Raw genomic sequence first — 19,021 nt, 5'->3', positions numbered from 1 at the left:
CGTTTTTTTTTTTTTTTTTTTCCCTCCTGACCAGGGAGGGAGAGAGGTATCTATCCCTAAAAGATCTTTGTAAAAAAAAGTCCGGAGTCTTATTTTTGCTTAAAAATATTATTTTGATTGAATTTAAGTATCTCTTTGGAATACCAGTTCTGAAGGATTTTTATGTTGGAATAAGATTTTATATTGTATTAAATGTGACTTGCAGAATAGAGTTAAGCCAGCCTATGCAATGAGAGAAAAGATAACCAAAATCATGAGTTATTTCTGATTAGCTTTCTATTTTCAATGTTAATTTTGCTTTGCTGTAGAATTTATGATGTAAAACTTAGCACCATTAAGACAGCTGTGAAAGAGTTCAGTTTACTAGTATCTTTAATTAAGGCTGAGCCTTTTATAGCTACTTACAATTTTTTTAAAATTTAAAACTACAATTAACGAATTTGTCAAGTAATTAGCTTTTGACCTCTGACAGATGTTCATGTAATGTAAGTTTTAGAATTTGTCTTGACTGCTAAGCTACAGGCTAAAATTTCAGGCTAAAGTTACTGTCTCATCTGCAAATGGGGTGAAATTACTCTCTTTCATGGAAAGAGGTATATTGGTAATAATGTAGTCTTAGTATGTAGTTTTCACTCATTTACTTAATAAATATTATTCTCTATGCTAGGTATCATGCTAGATAGTGCGTGTATATTATTTCACTGTCTAAAAATGTCAGTCATATGGGAGGTCTTAAATGTAGATTGTTGATAAGGGAACTGAAATTCAGAGATTAAGTTAATTCATCCAAAGTTTTGATTACCTGGTTGGACGAAGATTCATACCCATTATCTTTTAATCCAAAGGTGATGGTTTTTTTTCACTGTATCATGCCAATGTTACTTTATTTCACCAACTCTGAAGTATGTTATTTATAGTTGTATTAGCTACATTGATATTTTCCTTATTTTTTTCCCTCTCATTGAAACATGTTTGTTTTTAGCTGATTTCTGGCTCTAACAAGAATTCTATTAACCATTCAGATTTTTACTTTCACAGTTTTTTGTTTCCTTTTTTTTTCTCCCTGGTCAGTAACAACACAGATCTACTTTAAAATAGTCATAATCTTTATTGATGAGTCTCCTGGAACAACATTTCTACTTTGTTTGGATTGGAAAGGATCTTATTAGGTTACTAGTAAAGAGGACTTAAATAGAGAAAAATGTCATCACTGCTTTCCAATCTAGAGGTGTAAGCACTACAGTTACTGTTAGCTCCATAGCTGGCATTCATGCCAGTGCACAGAAATAGTTGTCCAGTAGACTCTACTGAATCGATACTGTTTTCCCTGTTTTGTGTACTCCTGCAGTGGGGTCTAATTCTTACTTATGTCTAATAAATTATTTGATTGAAAAACCTGTTTTGAAACATATTTTTCTTCTTTAAGATTTTTTTTGATGTGGACCATTTTTAAAGTTTTTATTGAATTTTTTACAATATTGCTTCTGTTTTATGTTTTGGTTTTTTGGCCTCGAGGCATGTGGGATCTTAGCTCTCCAACCAGGAATCGAACCCGCGCCACCTGCGTTGGAAGGCGAAGTCTTAACCACTGGACCGCCAGGGAAGTCCCTTGAAACATATTTTTCTGACATGGATCTCTTGAGTCAGTTTTAAAATCAAGTTTAGAGTTGCTGAGTATTTGCTAACTAGCATGAATATAAGGTGGAATTCAACATACTTGCCTTGAAATCATAATCGGTTTCTTATTCATGCAGGCTCTGCATTAGCTGCTAATGTATGTAAAAAGATTACTGGGCGTCTTACCAGTGCAATAGCAAAGCAGGAAGATGTCTCTGTTCAGCTAGAAGCCTTGGATATTATGGCTGATATGTTGAGCAGGTAAACATGACTTGTTTGTATTACTTATAATACAAATATTTGTGCATTTATTAAGAACCCTTTCGGATAAATATAATAAAACTTGGTCTAAAATTATTCATGTTTAAATTGTGTCTGTTTTATAAATGTGTGTGGTTAGGAGTGAGGGAAGAAAAAAGCTAATTATATTATGTAATACTGCATAGCAAGCATATTTCTTGTAGTTTTGAAAAATAATAAAATTTGTGACTTAAACATTTCAGCAGAGTTTTTATATTTTGTTTTACTCTTTGATGTTCTTGAATACAATGATCTACTTGGATAAGGAAATGTGCTGGTAGGAGTGGCAAGTTTTCCAGTTAAAATAATGCTGGTATTCTTCAGCAGCCATGTTTTTTTAGAGCATGTGTTGTGAGGGTGGAAGGAACTTGGCTTTATATATTTGTTGCTTTTCTACTTTTCCTCTGGAAGTCAAACTTGGGAATATAGAAAGAGATCTAAGCAACTCCAACGGGGAAGTAACCTTAAAAGACCTGTCAGTTTCAGTTTGTCCCTGATTCTTACAATCATTATACGTCATCATTATTTGTCTGTTATTTGTGGCTAATTCACTTGAACTTGAAAATAATCAAGTGCCTTCATGTGGTACAAATATATAGTAAAAGTGAAGAGCTATCATCCTAGCCCACAAAGAGCTTATACTTTGCGATAGGAGGTAAGAACACAAATGGCTATAATGTAAGGCAGAATTGGACTAAATATTAACGGAGAGTATAGTGTATTTGGGGGTTTAAAATGGAAGGATCCAAGAAAGTTTGTTATGGAAACAGTGGCATTTGAATTTAGTTTTGAAAAGTGGGTAGGGCACAGGTGTCTATGCTTAAACATAGAATATATCAGAATATGTAAGTAGTCTTGAGTTGGGAAACATTGTATTCTAATTTTCCAGAATATAGAATGAATAGAAAAGTGGTAGGAGATCATTTTGATACATTGGAGTCTTGTTGAGGAGGGTGAGGAATTTATGCTTAATTTGATAAGTAGTGAAAATTCAGTTAGACCTTTTTTTTTTTTTTTTGCGATACATGGGCCTCTCACTGTTGTGGCCTCTCCCATTGCGGAGCACAGGCTCCGGACGCGCAGGCTCAGCGGCCATGGCTCACGGGCCCAGCCGCTTCGCGGTATGTGGGATCTTCCTGGACCGGGGCACGAACCCGTGTCCCCTGCCTTGGCAGGCAGACCCTCAACCACTGCGTCACCAGGGAAGCCCCTCAGTTAGACCTTTTGTCCTGCGTGTGACTTGATCACTAGCACTGTCCTGGCAGGACACAGACGTTTGACTGCTATTGAGTCATTGAACTGCACATGTGAAATGATTTGAAAGAGAGGGTTGGACCAACAAGATCGTTGAAACTTAGTGTGTAGATTTGTAGAGGAAAGACAATAGGGAGAAGGGGTAATCAAGAGATGGTCAGAGGGCAGACATTTCAGTAGTACTTGGACATTTTGTATTTATTTGTTTTCTTTTTATTTTATTTTAAGGCAAGGAGGACTTCTTGTTAATTTCCATCCTTCAATTCTGACCTGTCTGCTCCCCCAGTTGACCAGCCCTAGACTTGCAGTGAGGAAAAGAACCATTATTGCTCTTGGCCATCTGGTTATGAGCTGTGGAAATATAGTTTTTGTTGATCTTATTGAACATCTTTTGTCAGAGTTGTCCAAAAATGATTCCATGTCAACAACAAGAACCTACATACAATGTATTGCTGCTATTAGTAGGCAAGCTGGTCATAGAATAGGTAAGAAATATTTATGTATTGAAAAGTTTTCTTTAAAAAATATTAACGAATGTTTATAAGAACTAATATGCTTTTCTTAGGTGAATACCTTGAGAAGATAATTCCTTTGGTGGTAAAATTTTGTAATGTAGATGACGATGAATTAAGAGAGTACTGCATTCAAGCCTTTGAATCATTTGTGAGAAGGCAAGTTTTTAAGATCTATATTTTTCAAATAAAAATTTTTCTTAAGAATAGAGTAATAATTAAGATGTAGATTAGGTGGGTGAGGAGAAATGGGTTTTAATGACAGCTGGGATTGAGTTTTGGATTTCAAATGTGTTTTAATTAAGTTTTTATTAAATAATAACTGATAACCAATACAGTATTTGAAGTGAATATCATCTTTATTTTAAAATACAATCCTTACATTTATTTTGAAATGTTTCCTTCTTATTGTTAGGACTTTCCTTAAAGAACTTGGGAAAGGTATTTATAATTGTCTTTCAGTTTACTTTAATGATGTAGTCTTTATCCTGAGAGAGTACCAGGATAAATTAATTATCTGGTCAGAAATGTATACTAGTGAATTTCATCTCTCTTCAACAGTTTTTGAGATGTGTTACAGCCATTTTGCTAGGGCAGTGATTCTCAGTTTTGGAACCTTGGTTCTAATAATAAAAACTGTATTTATGTACAAGAAGGCCATACTGGCTAAGTAGTGAGATTTGGGGTGTTTTTTTTTTGCTTTTGGCTAGAATTGACAGTGTAGTAGCACAGTGTCTTGAGACTTCACTGTTGTTATTTGCAGTAATTATAAGTAGTTATTTGCCACTCATGGTTTTTGATAAGGAGCTTTTATAGTCATATCAAATTGTTAAAATCAGAAATTGTGGGATGCATTTCTGTCCTTTTAATTGAGAAATACAAATTATTTCTTTATTGTTGGGCATTTATTATATGTTCTGTCTTTTCTCAACATAAAGTTAGAAGACCAAGCCTAGATGAATGTACACTGGCATTTTCACCAATAATCCTAGTTACTGAAGATACATTTATCTGGGCTTGGTGTTCTAGCCGTGTGTTGAGAAGATAGAGCGTATACAGATTTCTCTGTATGACCCCACACTAACTACGTCATACCATTTATTATAAGAATCATCTGACTTCAGAGATGTTAAAGTGTGTGTGGGGGTGTGGAGTTCATCTTAAAATTGATTTAATAAGAGTAATTTGAAAAGTAAATCTTTTTTAAAACATGAAGTCAGTGGGAGGGAAAGATGAAGGATCATTGGTGTTGAGGGCTGGAAACCACTTTCCTATACTATGGTAAAGGGAAGGGAAAAATATCTGGTAATAAAGCAAAATTGGCAGATACTGAATCAAGGAAAAAAGTATAATTATTCAAGGCAGCTTTTGTTTTTTTCTTCAGATGTCCTAAGGAAGTATATCCTCATGTTTCTACCATTATAAATATATGTCTTAAGTATCTTACTTATGATCCAAATTATAATTATGATGATGAAGATGAAGATGAAAATGCCATGGATGCAGATGGTGGTGATGATGATGACCAAGGTATTTCAAATTAAATAGAAGGAATTTGTTACATTTTCATGAAAGACCCAGTGTTATAGATGGAGGTGATTCTTACCCAGATTGTACTGTGTTTGTTTGTTTGCTTATGATAGTGAAAGCGGAAATAACCACAATATTCAACAAGAGCAAATTGATAAAAAAATTATGGGGCATCCATGTATTGAACTGCTATGCAACATGTTCAAAATCATGTTCTTGTTAAAGCAGTTAATAAGTTGAATGAAAAGTGGGTAGCAAAAATTACTGTTCCAGTTTTATTTTTTTAAATATGGTGAAAAAAATGTTACTAGTGTTTTTCTCTTGGCAAGCAATTATAAGTGACTTTTGTTCTTTATTTTTCAAATTTTCTACAAAGTGTTTTTGTAAGGAGGGAAATGAATGTTATTTTAAAAATTGTACCTATAGATAACATTCATAGCAGTTTGGTTGGTTTCATACATAGTTACTTTAATGAGAAATCCTAAATATTGTTTGAGGCTCCATTTAACTTTCATGAATAATTTAAGCATTTCTGAGGCTCGTATGATTGATGTCATTGTGCTGTGATTTGTGGTATTTACTCTGGAAAGGAGTAGCACTTCAAGGACACAGGGTTGCTCATGTTTAGTTGTTTCTGCTAGTATTAAAAGAATCATAATAGAAATGTTTAAGTTATTGGGTATATGCATCGGTGGATTTCCTGTTAGTTATACTTTTAAGTTTGATTCTTTGAATGAATTTAGGTAATGACTTTGCTCTAAAGTCTGTAATTTCATCCATCTTTTTTTTTAAAAAAAGGGTGGAAAAAACCTCTCTTAATCCCATTTTAGAGTCAAGCAGATACTGCCCAGTTTCTCTACCCTACAACAGAACTCTTCAAAAGAATGAATGCTCTCCAACTCCTTTTTTCCTCTTTTCTCTTAAATCCAGTCTTCTGGTGATTGCCAGTGACCTCAGATGTTTGAGTCTGCCTATTCCTCAGTTCTCAGCAGCACTTCTGTATTTAACTTCCAGGATACCACACCCTCCTATCTTTGTGATTACTCCTTTTCAGTCTCTGTGCTGGTTCCTCTTCATCACCCTGACCACTATACTTTGGAGTATTTCCGGGCTTAGTCCTTGACTTCTCTGTTATGTTCTTATGATCTTGTTGATTTCATCTAGTCTCTTAGCTTTAATATCAATATGCTGAAAAGCCAAATTTTACCTTTATACCAGACCTTTCCTGTGAATTCCAGGTTCATATATGCAACTGCTTAACTGATTTACTGCTTAGATGTCTAAAATATCTTCTCTCCACCCTTCCCCCACTGCCTGCCCGACCCTGTTTCTTCTTTAGACTTCTCCATTTCAGAATGGCACCTCCATTCTTCTTAGTTTTTCAGGCCAAAAACTTTGGGGTTATACCTGATCGCTTCTTTTACACACCCTCCTCGTCCAGTCTCCCATCTCAGGGCTTTCCCCTTACTTCATACTCATATCTATCTCCCTTTGCAGCATTTTTATTTTCTTCATTACACCTAATCATTTTCTGATACACTGAAATTATTTTCTACCGTACCAGGATGTAAGCTTCATGAAGGAAGAGATTTTATTTTAGTCTTTCTTTATCAATTGCTTTATCCCAGTGCCTAGGACAGTGCTTGACACACATTAGACACTCAGTAAATGTGTTATATTAACGAAGGGAAACCTTAGCTTATAATAGGAATATCCTTTGAAAAAAGGAGTAGCATTTTATGTTCCAGATTTTTTGATTGTTGGCTTTTTTAGTGTGGTAAGTACTGATGCTGAATAACAAACCAGGTCCTTCGGCTGCTTTATCAGGTACATGGATTATACCTAATAAATATCTTTTTATCATAGTGTTATTGTAACTTATAAAACCAACATAATTTTCGTGATTAAGCTGTTTAATTTTTTATAACCTTTAAGTATATTTCTGTAAAGTAATTCCTATAGTTGGGTTACCATTGGAAATTTTTCATTTATTTATGTGCTTTAAAGTAATCTATTTGGTAGTACCCTATAATTTTTCTTCAAATAGGTATTGGTGAATAAATCAAATGCCTTAGTTTAGCAGTATTTGGTTGGGTTTTACTATAAACTGCTAAGACGAAATTAAGTAAGCCTTCTGGAGATTGGAAAATTTTCCAAGGCATAGTTGGCTACATTTAGCTGTCACTAAGCTAATTGGAATATAAGCCAAAGAAGTGATGGTATCTTTTTTCTCCCACTGAGGAATCATTTCAGGACTATAGTTCTTATATCTAAGAATAACGAAATTATTGTTAGTAATTTTAGACTGTCCTGAGAACTGCTAATATGTAGGCCATCCTCCTGACTTCACGTTACCCAACTGATTCGGCTTGATGTTGTTAGAAGGAAATAATTTTCAGAGATTTCACACACACAAAAGTTAGCAAGAATAGTAAGTGAGAGAGAATTGTTAATGCTTATGCTTGGAATATGGCTTTAATGTTTAACAGGAGTTTGGAGAAGCTGGTGCTCTGTTATGTGGGCAGAATTTTCTTGTTATAATTGAGAAAGTATAGTTTATTTAAGCTGTATTAAGATAATATCTTGAAAGGTTGAGAATATGCATATTCGTTCCTAATAGCCCATCAACAAATTTAATGAAAAGCCTTGTAGTCACAAAGAAAGCTGCTGTCAGGATTCTTTTTCTCCCCTGAAAAATTAGTTTCACAGCATGACCTGGGATTGGTGATCATTCTTTTTATCACATCATCTATATCACAAATCTATTTTATAGTTTATCTTATAAACTCCCCAGTTGTTTGTTTGATTTTCCTGTAGTGTCAAGTGAATCTTTTGAATTGAACTTCCATTCACATTATTTTAAAAGGCTGGGACATTTATGATTTTACAAATATTTATAATCTGAAAAAGTTTAATGTATTAATAAATGATTTTAAAGAGTTAATAAGCAGCTCATTACCCATAAATGAGAAAATGTTTAACAAATTAAAAACACAATCAGATAATTTTTCTTTAGAGGTTTGTTTATGTGTAAATTTTTATAAGTAAATTCTGCCTCCGATTTAAGTACTAGTTCTTTTTAAACCTATCTATTGCTGTATATCTTAGTGGAAAGTTAGAAAACTATCTTAGTTATGAATATCAGTTCACTTTCTATATTAAACTTTTCTTATGATTAATAGCCTGTTAACATTAAAACTTCTCTTTAGGGAGTGATGATGAATACAGTGACGATGATGACATGAGTTGGAAAGTGAGACGTGCAGCTGCTAAGTGCTTGGATGCTGTAGTTAGCACAAGGCATGAAATGCTTCCAGAATTCTACAAGACCGTCTCTCCTGCACTGATATCCAGATTTAAAGAGCGTGAAGAGAATGTAAAGGCAGATGTTTTTCATGCATACCTTTCTCTTTTGAAGCAAACTCGTCCTGTGCAAAGTTGGCTGTGTGACCCTGATGCAATGGAACAGGGAGAAACACCTTTAACAATGCTTCAGAGTCAGGTCAGTTTAAAAGTGTGTTTTAAAAGTCATGCTAATAAATGTGATCTTTTAAAGTGGTGTTTTTATATGGAAATATGAGTTCCAGAATAGCTTTAGAGAAACAGTTCTGGGATGTGTTTGTATAGTAGTTTATGGATGCTCATATTACATTACTTGTAAATAATTTATTCTGATTGAAGTTTTCTTGATTTTTCCTGGCTAAACAATATTAGCTTTAAGATTCAGTGAAGTAGTCTTTATCTTTGATCAATGGAGAAATCTTAGGGCGGTGGAATTAGACAACTTGTGTTCATAGCTTCCTTCCCTCCTAATTTAGCTGTGTGATCTTGGACAAGTTATTTAGACATTTTATTAAGCCTCACTTTTCTCATTTGTAGTAAGGGTTTACTTAGAACTGTCTACCCAAGGTAGAGATGATATGATCTATGTAAACATACAGTGAAGCCTGCTACATAGTATTTATATATACCAGCTATTGTTATTGATAAAATACATATTTTTTTCACTTGAGGACATCTTTTCTAAGATTCTAAATGTTAGCTCTGTATAGCCCCCATTTGTTGAATATTTAGTACATGCTAGGTATTTTCCTATCTTATATGCAGTCTCTACAGCAGCCCTATGGGGTACATATTTGTCCATTTTTGTAGATTACAAAACAGATGTTGAGAGGGACTGAACAACTAAACCAGAGGAGGGGATGTACATGCCATATCTATCTTGTTTTCAAGTAGTAAAAATTTTAAAAGTTTGTGGTGAACTTAAAGGTGAACACTGAAGATTAATTGTAGAAGGAAAAGATAAAGTGTATGGAGGACATAAGCAATTGACTAAGTATATGGAAAGCAGATAAAAATCACAGGAAATTTTGATGATGCTGTGGTGAATTAATTAGATAGATATTTTCTTTTGCCTCTAGTTCTCTCACATCATTGTTCGATATGGTATGTGTCTGTTTCCTGGCATCCATAAGATTTATTGGTAAATTCCCTGTTTAGGATTTACTGACTGACATTAGGAAGTTTAGAAGCAGATGTCTTTGAATCTTATTCCTGCCGCTTGTAACTACATTTGAAGTGAGGTTGATTTCATTGTAACAGCCAACGAAAAGCAAACACAAGGACCCATTTAATGGTTTCTTTTCTATAATTTGTCTTTTTTCTTTAATTGCTTGTATGTGCTATTTCAGTTTCAAAAACCATTTATAAATTATGCTCCTAAAGTTTTGGTTGAAAATTATTTTATTGTTTAGATCTCTATTTAGTCTTGTGCATTTCGTAAGTAAAATTAATCAAGGAAGACTTTTGTTGCTCTGTAGAAAGCTAATGATAGCTTTGCTCTGCTCTCTTATTTATCAGTATCAAGCAAATATAGTTTCAAGAGAACATATATAGTAGATGCAACAAAGTTTGTATTGTACAAATTGTTGACAGTTAGTGGAATTAGGAATTTGACCAAAAAAATTCTTCCATTTGTCCCCAGCCCCTGTAATTTGTGTTAAGTGTATTGAGGAAGTACCAGTAGCTGAACCAGCTAATGAGCACTTGATAATTACAGGTTCCCAACATTGTTAAAGCTCTGCACAAACAGATGAAAGAAAAAAGTGTGAAGACCCGACAGTGTTGTTTTAACATGTTAACTGAACTGGTAAATGTATTACCTGGGGCCCTAACACAACACATTCCTGTACTTGTACCAGGTATGAAAGAAATAGTAAATCACTTTTGGGACTTATTATAGACTTTATTAAGACTTAGATAAGCTTAAATAATTGTTTCCTTGAAAAGGATAATTTGTGACAACTTTGCACATGTAACTAACTTTTTTACAGAACCATTGAATACCTAAAGTTAAAAGTTTAAAATCGTACCCTAAAATTTTTTACTTTAATATTTATCATAGCTTGTGGAATTTCGACTGCTTTAGAGATAATATATAGTGGGAACTTTAGCAATCTTTTAGGGATTCGTTTTAAATTTTAAAACTAGCTTTAAATTCATAAAGGTGGCATGGATAAAAATACTGGATTTTTCTTTTTTGGTTGGGTTTTAGGAATCATTTTCTCACTGAATGATAAATCAAGCTCATCAAATTTGAAGATTGATGCTTTGTCCTGTCTATATGTAATCCTCTGTAACCACTCTCCTCAAGTCTTCCATCCTCATGTTCAAGCTTTGGTCCCTCCAGTGGTGGCTTGTGTTGGAGATCCATTTTACAAGATTACATCTGAAGCGCTTCTTGTTACTCAACAGCTTGTCAAAGTAATTCGTCCTTTAGATCAGCCTTCCTCGTTTGATGCGACTCCTTACATCAAAGATCTATTTACCTGTACCATTAAGAGGTTAAAAGCAGCTGACATTGATCAGGAAGTCAAGGAAAGGGCTATTTCCTGTATGGGACAAATTATTTGCAACCTCGGAGACAATTTGGGCTCTGACTTGCCTAATACCCTTCAGATTTTCTTGGAGAGACTGAAGAATGAGATTACGCGGTTAACTACAGTGAAGGCGTTGACACTGATTGCTGGGTCGCCTTTGAAGATAGATTTGAGGCCCGTCCTGGGAGAAGGGGTTCCTATCCTTGCTTCATTTCTCAGGAAAAACCAGAGAGCTTTGAAACTGGGTACCCTTTCTGCTCTAGATATTCTAATTAAAAACTATAGTGATAGCCTGACAGCTGCCATGATTGATGCAGTTCTAGATGAGCTCCCACCTCTTATCAGCGAAAGTGATATGCATGTTTCACAGATGGCTATCAGTTTTCTTACCACACTGGCAAAAGTGTATCCCTCCTCCCTTTCAAAGATAAGTGGATCCATTCTCAATGAACTTATTGGACTTGTTAGATCACCTTTATTGCAAGGGGGAGCTCTTAGCGCCATGCTAGACTTTTTCCAAGCTCTGGTTGTCACTGGAACAAATAACCTAGGATACATGGATTTGTTGCGCATGCTGACTGGTCCAGTTTATTCTCAGAGCACAGCTCTTACTCATAAGCAGTCTTATTATTCCATTGCCAAATGTGTAGCTGCTCTTACTCGAGCATGCCCTAAAGAAGGACCAGCTGTAGTGGGTCAGTTTATTCAAGATGTCAAGAACTCAAGGTCTACAGATTCTATTCGCCTCTTAGCTCTACTTTCTCTTGGAGAAGTTGGGCATCATATTGACTTAAGTGGGCAGCTGGAACTAAAATCTGTCATATTAGAAGCCTTCTCATCTCCTAGTGAAGAAGTCAAATCAGCTGCATCCTATGCATTAGGCAGCATTAGTGTGGGCAACCTTCCTGAATATCTACCATTTGTCTTACAAGAAATAACCAGTCAACCCAAAAGGCAGTATCTACTGCTTCATTCCTTGAAGGAAATTATTAGCTCTGCATCAGTGGTGGGCCTTAAACCATATGTTGAAAACATCTGGGCCTTATTGCTAAAGCACTGTGAGTGTGCAGAAGAAGGAACCAGAAATGTTGTTGCTGAATGTCTAGGCAAACTCACTCTAATTGATCCAGAAACTCTCCTTCCACGGCTTAAGGGGTATTTAATATCAGGTGGGTACCTAGATTTTCTTATCTAAAAAATTTTTGTTTATTAGCAGTTGTTGCCTGGAAAGATGGCTAATGCCGAAGTTAAAACATTTCTGTATCTTGTTATATGTAGAACCTATTGCCTTATGTTATTGATATGGAGCCATATTCAAATGACACCTTGTTGTTTAAAAGGATAAAGAGAGTGTAGTTAGATAATGATTAAATAAATCTGTTGTAGTTTCTAGTGTTTAATGTATTTTAATGTTACTCTTGTCTTAATGTGGGACAGATGTCTCTTGAATTAATATAGCCAGAGGAGCTTGCTAGAATTAATTACAGTACTGAAATTGGTGAACTAACCTGGTTCAAATGAAAGATTCTAGAAGAGTTTTCAGATTACCAGTGTCAACCCCTGTTGTCCCAGGAGAAGATAATAAAGGCCATTCATTCTTAGAAATTGCTTTCATTTTTAATAAAAATCTTGACAGTCATATAGTGGTTTAACCAGTTCCCTTTCGTGAGGGATAGAGCCTCCACTGCTGGTCACGCAGGCTGCCTCCTTCCTGGTAGAGATTGTTCCTTTTGAAATCTAGTGGAATTATGTTTCATAAGATGAGTAAACTTTGCTTCATTAGTATCCTGGAAGTAATAAGAAATACCCCTCTTGACCAAAGAAAGGTTTTTTTTGTTTTTTATTATTTTTGGCTGTGTTGGGTCTTCGTTGTGGTGTGCGGGCTTCTCACTGTGGCGGCTTGTCTTGTTGCGGAGCACGGGCTCTAGGCGCGGGCTTCAGTACTTGTGGCACATGGGCTTAGTAGCTGTGGCTCACGGGCTTTAGAGCACAGGCTCAGTAGTTGTGGCGCACGGGCTTGGTTGCTCTGTGGCATGTGGGATCTTCCCGGACCAGGGCTCGAACCCGTGTCCTCTGCGTTGGCAGGCAGGTTCTTAAGCACTGCGCCACCAGGGGAGCCCAACCAAAGAGAGTTTTAAGGAATTAAAGACCCTGGTGTTATTTGAAGTGGTTTGAAAATGATAAAGGTGTCCATGGATTTTAGTTGACTTAAATACCAATAGACTTAAAATTTATTTTTAATTAGGCTCATCATATGCCCGAAGCTCAGTGGTTACAGCTGTGAAGTTTACTATTTCTGATCATCCACAGCCTATTGACCCACTATTAAAGAACTGCATAGGTAAGTGGAAATGAAGATGAATATACTGAATAACTAGTTGATAGGTAACTGTCAAAAAACGAATCATTTCAATAGCTAAATATATCACCAAGGAACTAAAATGCTTTTAAGGGTCTGGTAATTCTTTCATAAAAAAAATAATTTTGCAAATAGCTGAAATGTAGTAAATATGCTAGGATGTCTTTAAAGTCAACTACACAGTTGATAATCATATTTTGGGAATGACCTAAAGTAAACTAATGGGTAAAGGAAAAAGATGTATGATCTCTCTGACTAATCTGAAGTTCTTCCCAGTTGTAAATGAATCACATTTGAGCTTGTGATGGCCCCAGGTCTTCGTTATTACTTGTATCTCTCCAGCTCCCAAGGGGATCTTTGGAGGCTTTTAAATTTAAGGTAGAAATTTAAGAATAAAAAAGATAATTCTGTGGTAATTAGTTCTACCAACCTAAGAGGAGCTATCCAAGAAAGAAAAGGGCCATCTCTTTCTATGAAGACAAGAATTAGCTTTTAGTGTTATTTTTCATGATTTTATAACTTCCCTGTGTTGTTTTCATCATCAGTTTTCCTAGAGCTTTTAGTAACTAAACTCTCTGGTGTTTTCTTGAAGACAAGAATGGGGATACCAGCAGAGAGGATAGAGGGATATGGCAAAGAAGCTTTGCAGTTTCATGCCATTTAAAAAACACAGTCTAAAAGAAAAGAACTACCGAAAGGGATTACCAATTCAGAGCAAGGGGGACATGGGGGATAAATGGGTGCCAACGCTGAGACCTAGAATTAATTCAAAGAAAGTCTCTATCAGAAGATTCTTGCCTTTGTTCCCCTCGCCTCTTTTTGCTTTGATATATTTACTCACATTTTTGTCATTGTACAAGATACAGCAAAGGAAGAGACCTGTGCCAGATCTTTAGAGACATCTTTCTAGGTTGACAACAGTCAACCAGTGTGCATCATTGGTATAGTTATTCAGTCAGATGATTATCATTCTGTTTGTTTAAAATTGAAATTCCTAGACCAGGTTGTTGGGGACCACTGATCCTAGACCACGTCACCATTTGTCTATCATAATAGCAATACTTTTTGTGCTTTACTGAAAGCAATTCACCATGATAGTAATTCTAAGCAAACAGAGGTGAGGAGGTTTAGTCTGGTACATTTAAATTCTTTTTGAACCCAAGCTACCTCTTAACCTTTTTTGTAGTCAGAACTTTCCTGGGTGGTCAACCTTGAGTTTACCAATCTATGGTGTCTGAAGTATTTTTTTCCCCCTCCCATTTCTTCAAATTGCTGTTGTGATACATTTAAGTCTTCTCATACCTTTTTTCCCCTGTGTATTCTAAAAGATTGCTTATGGTAGGGTTGAGATGACATAATGATGAGTAGCTCTGTGTGAATATCACATGTGTACCAGACACTGTGTTCAGTAATGTACGTATAAAATTCTCATTTTATAAACTGGGAAACTGAAGCTCTTGCCTACAGTAACTTGCCAGAAGTCGGTCATACAGTTGACAAGTGAAGCAGTGTGGATCACCGTCTGTATGACTCCAAAGATCTTTGCACTATAATTTCTGTCCCCCGTGTGGAAGAAAAACCAGACTTATATCTGTGTTTAAAGTGGCTAGGTGCTTTCTTTAGCTCTTTGTCCTGTGGTAGGTTTCAGTTTCTTCCTTTTTGTATTCTTAGACCTCTTATCTATTTCTTGTTAAAGTTAAAAATAGGCTTTGGGAGGCACATTTCTCCGTCATCTGATAAATTATATACTTGTTAACAGTATTCCATCTTTATCAAGCAGTGGATCTGTCCCCACCTTGCTTATCTTTTGAACTCAGGTTTTTAAATTTCACTTTTGGAATTTAAAATTTAAAGTAAATATAATGTAAACTTCATCTGAGCATAAATTTATTTGACTTGTCCACAGCTGTATCCCCACTGCTTCATGCCATAAATGCTCAATAAATGTTTTTTGAATGAGTGAAAAAAAAAATTCCATTTTTGTTGGTGCTTTTTTAGTGCGAGTACTAATTTTGAATTTTAAGGAGACTCATTCAAGTTACTAGTCCTTGTGGTTGCTGGCTCCGTCACTCTTCTATGTCACCCACCTGTTAAATCAACTATCTATAAAAGTAATGGGGAGCTTTTGGGGCTCTCACTCCTTACCTTTTGCGTTTAAAGGTGCTGAGAATAGGTTTATCAATTAAGTCCACTCACATTCAGACATAATAGTTTACCTGTTGTCAAAAGAAATTATATAGCTCACTTAGGATTTCATCATATTCCATGACCCACATTGAAGAAGTAACAATAATAAACTATCAATTTAGGAAAATAATATAATGCATATTTTAAGCTTACCATAACTGTTGCTTCTCTTTCAATTTTTCAGGTGATTTCCTAAAAACTTTGGAAGACCCAGATTTGAATGTAAGAAGAGTGGCCTTGGTCACATTCAACTCAGCAGCACATAATAAGCCATCATTAATAAGGGATCTTCTAGATACTGTTCTTCCACATCTTTATAATGAAACAAAAGTTAGAAAGGAGCTTATAAGAGAGGTAAGTTAGATTGCACTGTTTACCTAAGCTTGTCTTTTACTTTCTAGTATATCTACATATTCTGTTTTATTTCAACAGGTAGAAATGGGTCCATTTAAGCATACAGTTGATGACGGCCTGGATATTAGAAAGGCAGCTTTTGAGTGTATGTACACACTTCTAGACAGTTGTCTGGATAGACTTGATATCTTTGAATTTCTAAATCATGTTGAAGATGGTTTGAAGGACCATTATGATATTAAGGTAAGATGTTTGTGCCTGTTTATAGAATGTTTTAGAAGAAGACTTTGCTAGTGACTTTCACCTTTGTAATCTACTCGTTATTAAGTGAGAAAGATTGGTTTGCTTGTCATGATTTTAGTGTGTTATAAACTAATATGCAAAATAGCGATGCAATGTGACATCAGTTGACATACAGGAAAAATCCAGAAACCTTTTCATTGGAAGAGGAAGTCAATATCAAGAGGTTTGTTAAAGGATAAGAGGAAGAACTGTTTTCAGATACACAAAGCAATCTGTAGAAGCAACCATAGAGAAATTATACTTCATGCTACTTAGGTTTAGAGCATGAACTTTGCTCATAACTGCTTTTTGTTTTCCTGTTTGCTTAAGTCCGTTTAAAATGTGAACTATAAAAGGGTGATTTGAAAAATCTTTTTCTTCTAGTCAGGACCTTTGGTCAAGCAGGGCAAAAGTGGTAGTTGAGCAGTAACTCATCCATACTATCAGAACTCCAGCTTTCACGTTTCCATAATGTAATATGGAATAACCTGACCCCTCCGGAACTCAGTGAAAAGAGCCCTGAAAGAATAGGATCCTTTTATTTCTACAGTTTATGGTCTAAGAGAAAAGATTATGGGTTACTGGACTTTATATGGATTAATCTGAATAAGCAGGCTTTTTGTTCTGTTTTTTAGTGAAATTTGCAAAGACAGTAGAAACTTCTTATAAAGCTTTTCTTCTGGTTCAATTATTTTCTTATTCACTGATTGTTCCATCTGGTGCACATGAGCTTTTTAAAAAATACTGAGTCTGTGGCCCTATCCCGATGACTGAAGTAAAAATAGGTATATTTGTTAAGCTCCCCAGCTGTAATGTGTGGTCAGGATTGAGAACCACTCTTTTAGGATCGTGACCATCGATCATGATAGATAAGGTAACTCTAGTACTCGTAGGTAAAATTCCTTAGACAAGATTTGAGGCAATTCTGTGTGATTCCAATGGCAGATTACATTAAAATGAAACTTAATGGTACAGGTTAGTCATTTTCCTTTCAAAAGCTTTGTCAGAATTTGGGATTTGTCTTTAGAAAATAATGCAAAATCTAAATTTTGTCTCTTTTATTCATAATAGATGCTAACATTTTTAATGTTGGTGAGACTCTCTACCCTTTGTCCAAGTGCAGTACTGCAGAGGTTGGACCGACTTGTTGAGCCATTACGTGCTACATGTACAACTAAGGTAATGTTGATGTCATTGATTTAGGCCAGACTTAGTATGTTCAGGATCCCTAGTTGATTCTATACTGTGGTTTTCCAAATTTAACTATGCTAGCACCCTTATGTAGCAGTTTGTTTCAAAAGTTAACTTATTATTCCTATTCCTCACTTCCTTCAAATGTGGATGTTTTAGAAAGCTTAGCACTGTTAAATGCTATTCTTAAAAGCTTGTTATAACAATCTGACACATATTTTTAAAGTACTGATATGGGTTAAAGTGTGATAGGGCCACAAAAGAGGAGGAAATGTTTAATTCTGGTGGAGGAGGGGGTGGGGGTCACAGAAGGCTTCATATGCACGTGACAGCGTTTAAAATGCACCTTGAGAAGTCAGGATTGTTTTAGGTCCAGAAGGTGAAACAGGACTTTTCATACAAAAATAATTATATGAATTAAGGCACAGAGATGTCAGTACATGACATGTTTGAAGAATAATGAATAAACAAGGTAGCTAGAGGGGTAGTTTCTTGATAGAGGACAAAGTAGGACTTGCTAATAAGCAGATCCCACTCTTGGTTTTTATAATGGGCCTTGTATAGAATATTCCCTTAAAAGGAGATACATAGCTACTACTAAAAAGAAGTTTCAGAGCAACTCTGCTTGAAGAATAATGTGCCTTTTGGATCTATGAAAGAGTAGCTTTGCTTTATTTATATGTGCTTAAATTTTGTTTGTATAAGAACTGCCTTTTATAGCATGTAATATAAATTTACTCACTGTTACAGGTAAAAGCAAACTCAGTAAAGCAGGAGTTTGAAAAGCAAGATGAACTAAAGCGATCTGCCATGAGAGCAGTAGCAGCACTGCTAACCATTCCAGAAGCAGAGAAGAGTCCACTGATGAGTGAATTCCAGTCACAGATCAGTTCTAACCCTGAGCTGGCAGCCATCTTTGAAAGTATCCAAAAAGATTCATCATCCACTAACTTGGAATCAATGGACACTAGTTAGATGTTGGTTCATCCTGGGGACCATTACAGTGACCATATGATGCACTGAATTGACAGGTTAATCATAAGACATGGAAAGAGAAGTAAAGCTTCAAAATGTTCCACTTTTTTTTTTCCTTCGTGGAGACAGTTTGACTTTCTTCCATTGTTGTTTTTGTAGCATTTATTTCAGAAATACGTATTTCCATAATCCAGAGGTTGTAAAACCACTAATGTTTTAGTGGTTAGGGCAACATTTAAAATGACATCTAAAAGTTAGGATTGATGGAGATAGGGTCCAGTATCTATTTACCCTGTAATGTTTAGGATTAAAATGTTAAAATTTTGTGACCATGAATTTTCTTTCTTTTATAAATTTTCTCTTATTTAAAAATCAAAAATTCTGCAAGACAAAAACCATGTTTCTTTTTCTTGTATAACTTTTTGTTTCAGCAACACAAATTGATTTTTAGCTGTGGCAGACAAGAATATCTGTGTAAGATTTGTTACATTTCGGAGGGGATGGCAGTTTAAAAGAGATGATATCATTTTTTTAGGTATGGGGATTAACAGTATCCCTGTTGCGCACACTAATTTTGCATG

The 19,021-nt window shown here is 35.3% G+C and overlaps 1 protein-coding gene across 2 annotated transcripts in view; it reads left to right on the top strand.

Annotated features, from left to right (window-relative positions):
• Positions 1-18,776, top strand: part of CAND1 (cullin associated and neddylation dissociated 1) — a 52,291-nt gene extending 33,515 nt beyond the window's left edge. For both annotated transcript variants that reach the window (XM_019918351.2, XM_019918352.3), the window contains 12 exons: positions 1,755-1,878; positions 3,400-3,656; positions 3,737-3,842; positions 5,068-5,213; positions 8,423-8,715; positions 10,273-10,414; positions 10,768-12,261; positions 13,338-13,433; positions 15,823-15,992; positions 16,071-16,235; positions 17,346-17,453; positions 18,216-18,776. In XM_019918351.2, the coding sequence (XP_019773910.1) occupies positions 1,755-1,878; positions 3,400-3,656; positions 3,737-3,842; positions 5,068-5,213; positions 8,423-8,715; positions 10,273-10,414; positions 10,768-12,261; positions 13,338-13,433; positions 15,823-15,992; positions 16,071-16,235; positions 17,346-17,453; positions 18,216-18,440 (3,326 nt within the window). In that variant the 3' untranslated portion in view covers positions 18,441-18,776. The remainder of the gene's footprint in view (positions 1-1,754; positions 1,879-3,399; positions 3,657-3,736; positions 3,843-5,067; positions 5,214-8,422; positions 8,716-10,272; positions 10,415-10,767; positions 12,262-13,337; positions 13,434-15,822; positions 15,993-16,070; positions 16,236-17,345; positions 17,454-18,215) is intronic.
• The last annotated feature ends 245 nt before the right edge of the window (positions 18,777-19,021 follow it).

Source organism: Tursiops truncatus, chromosome 11 (genome assembly GCF_011762595.2).
Source record: "Tursiops truncatus isolate mTurTru1 chromosome 11, mTurTru1.mat.Y, whole genome shotgun sequence".
NCBI lineage: Eukaryota > Metazoa > Chordata > Mammalia > Artiodactyla > Delphinidae > Tursiops > Tursiops truncatus.
The sequence above is the reverse complement of the archived record's forward strand: the minus strand, read 5'-3'. Positions and strand labels throughout refer to the sequence as shown.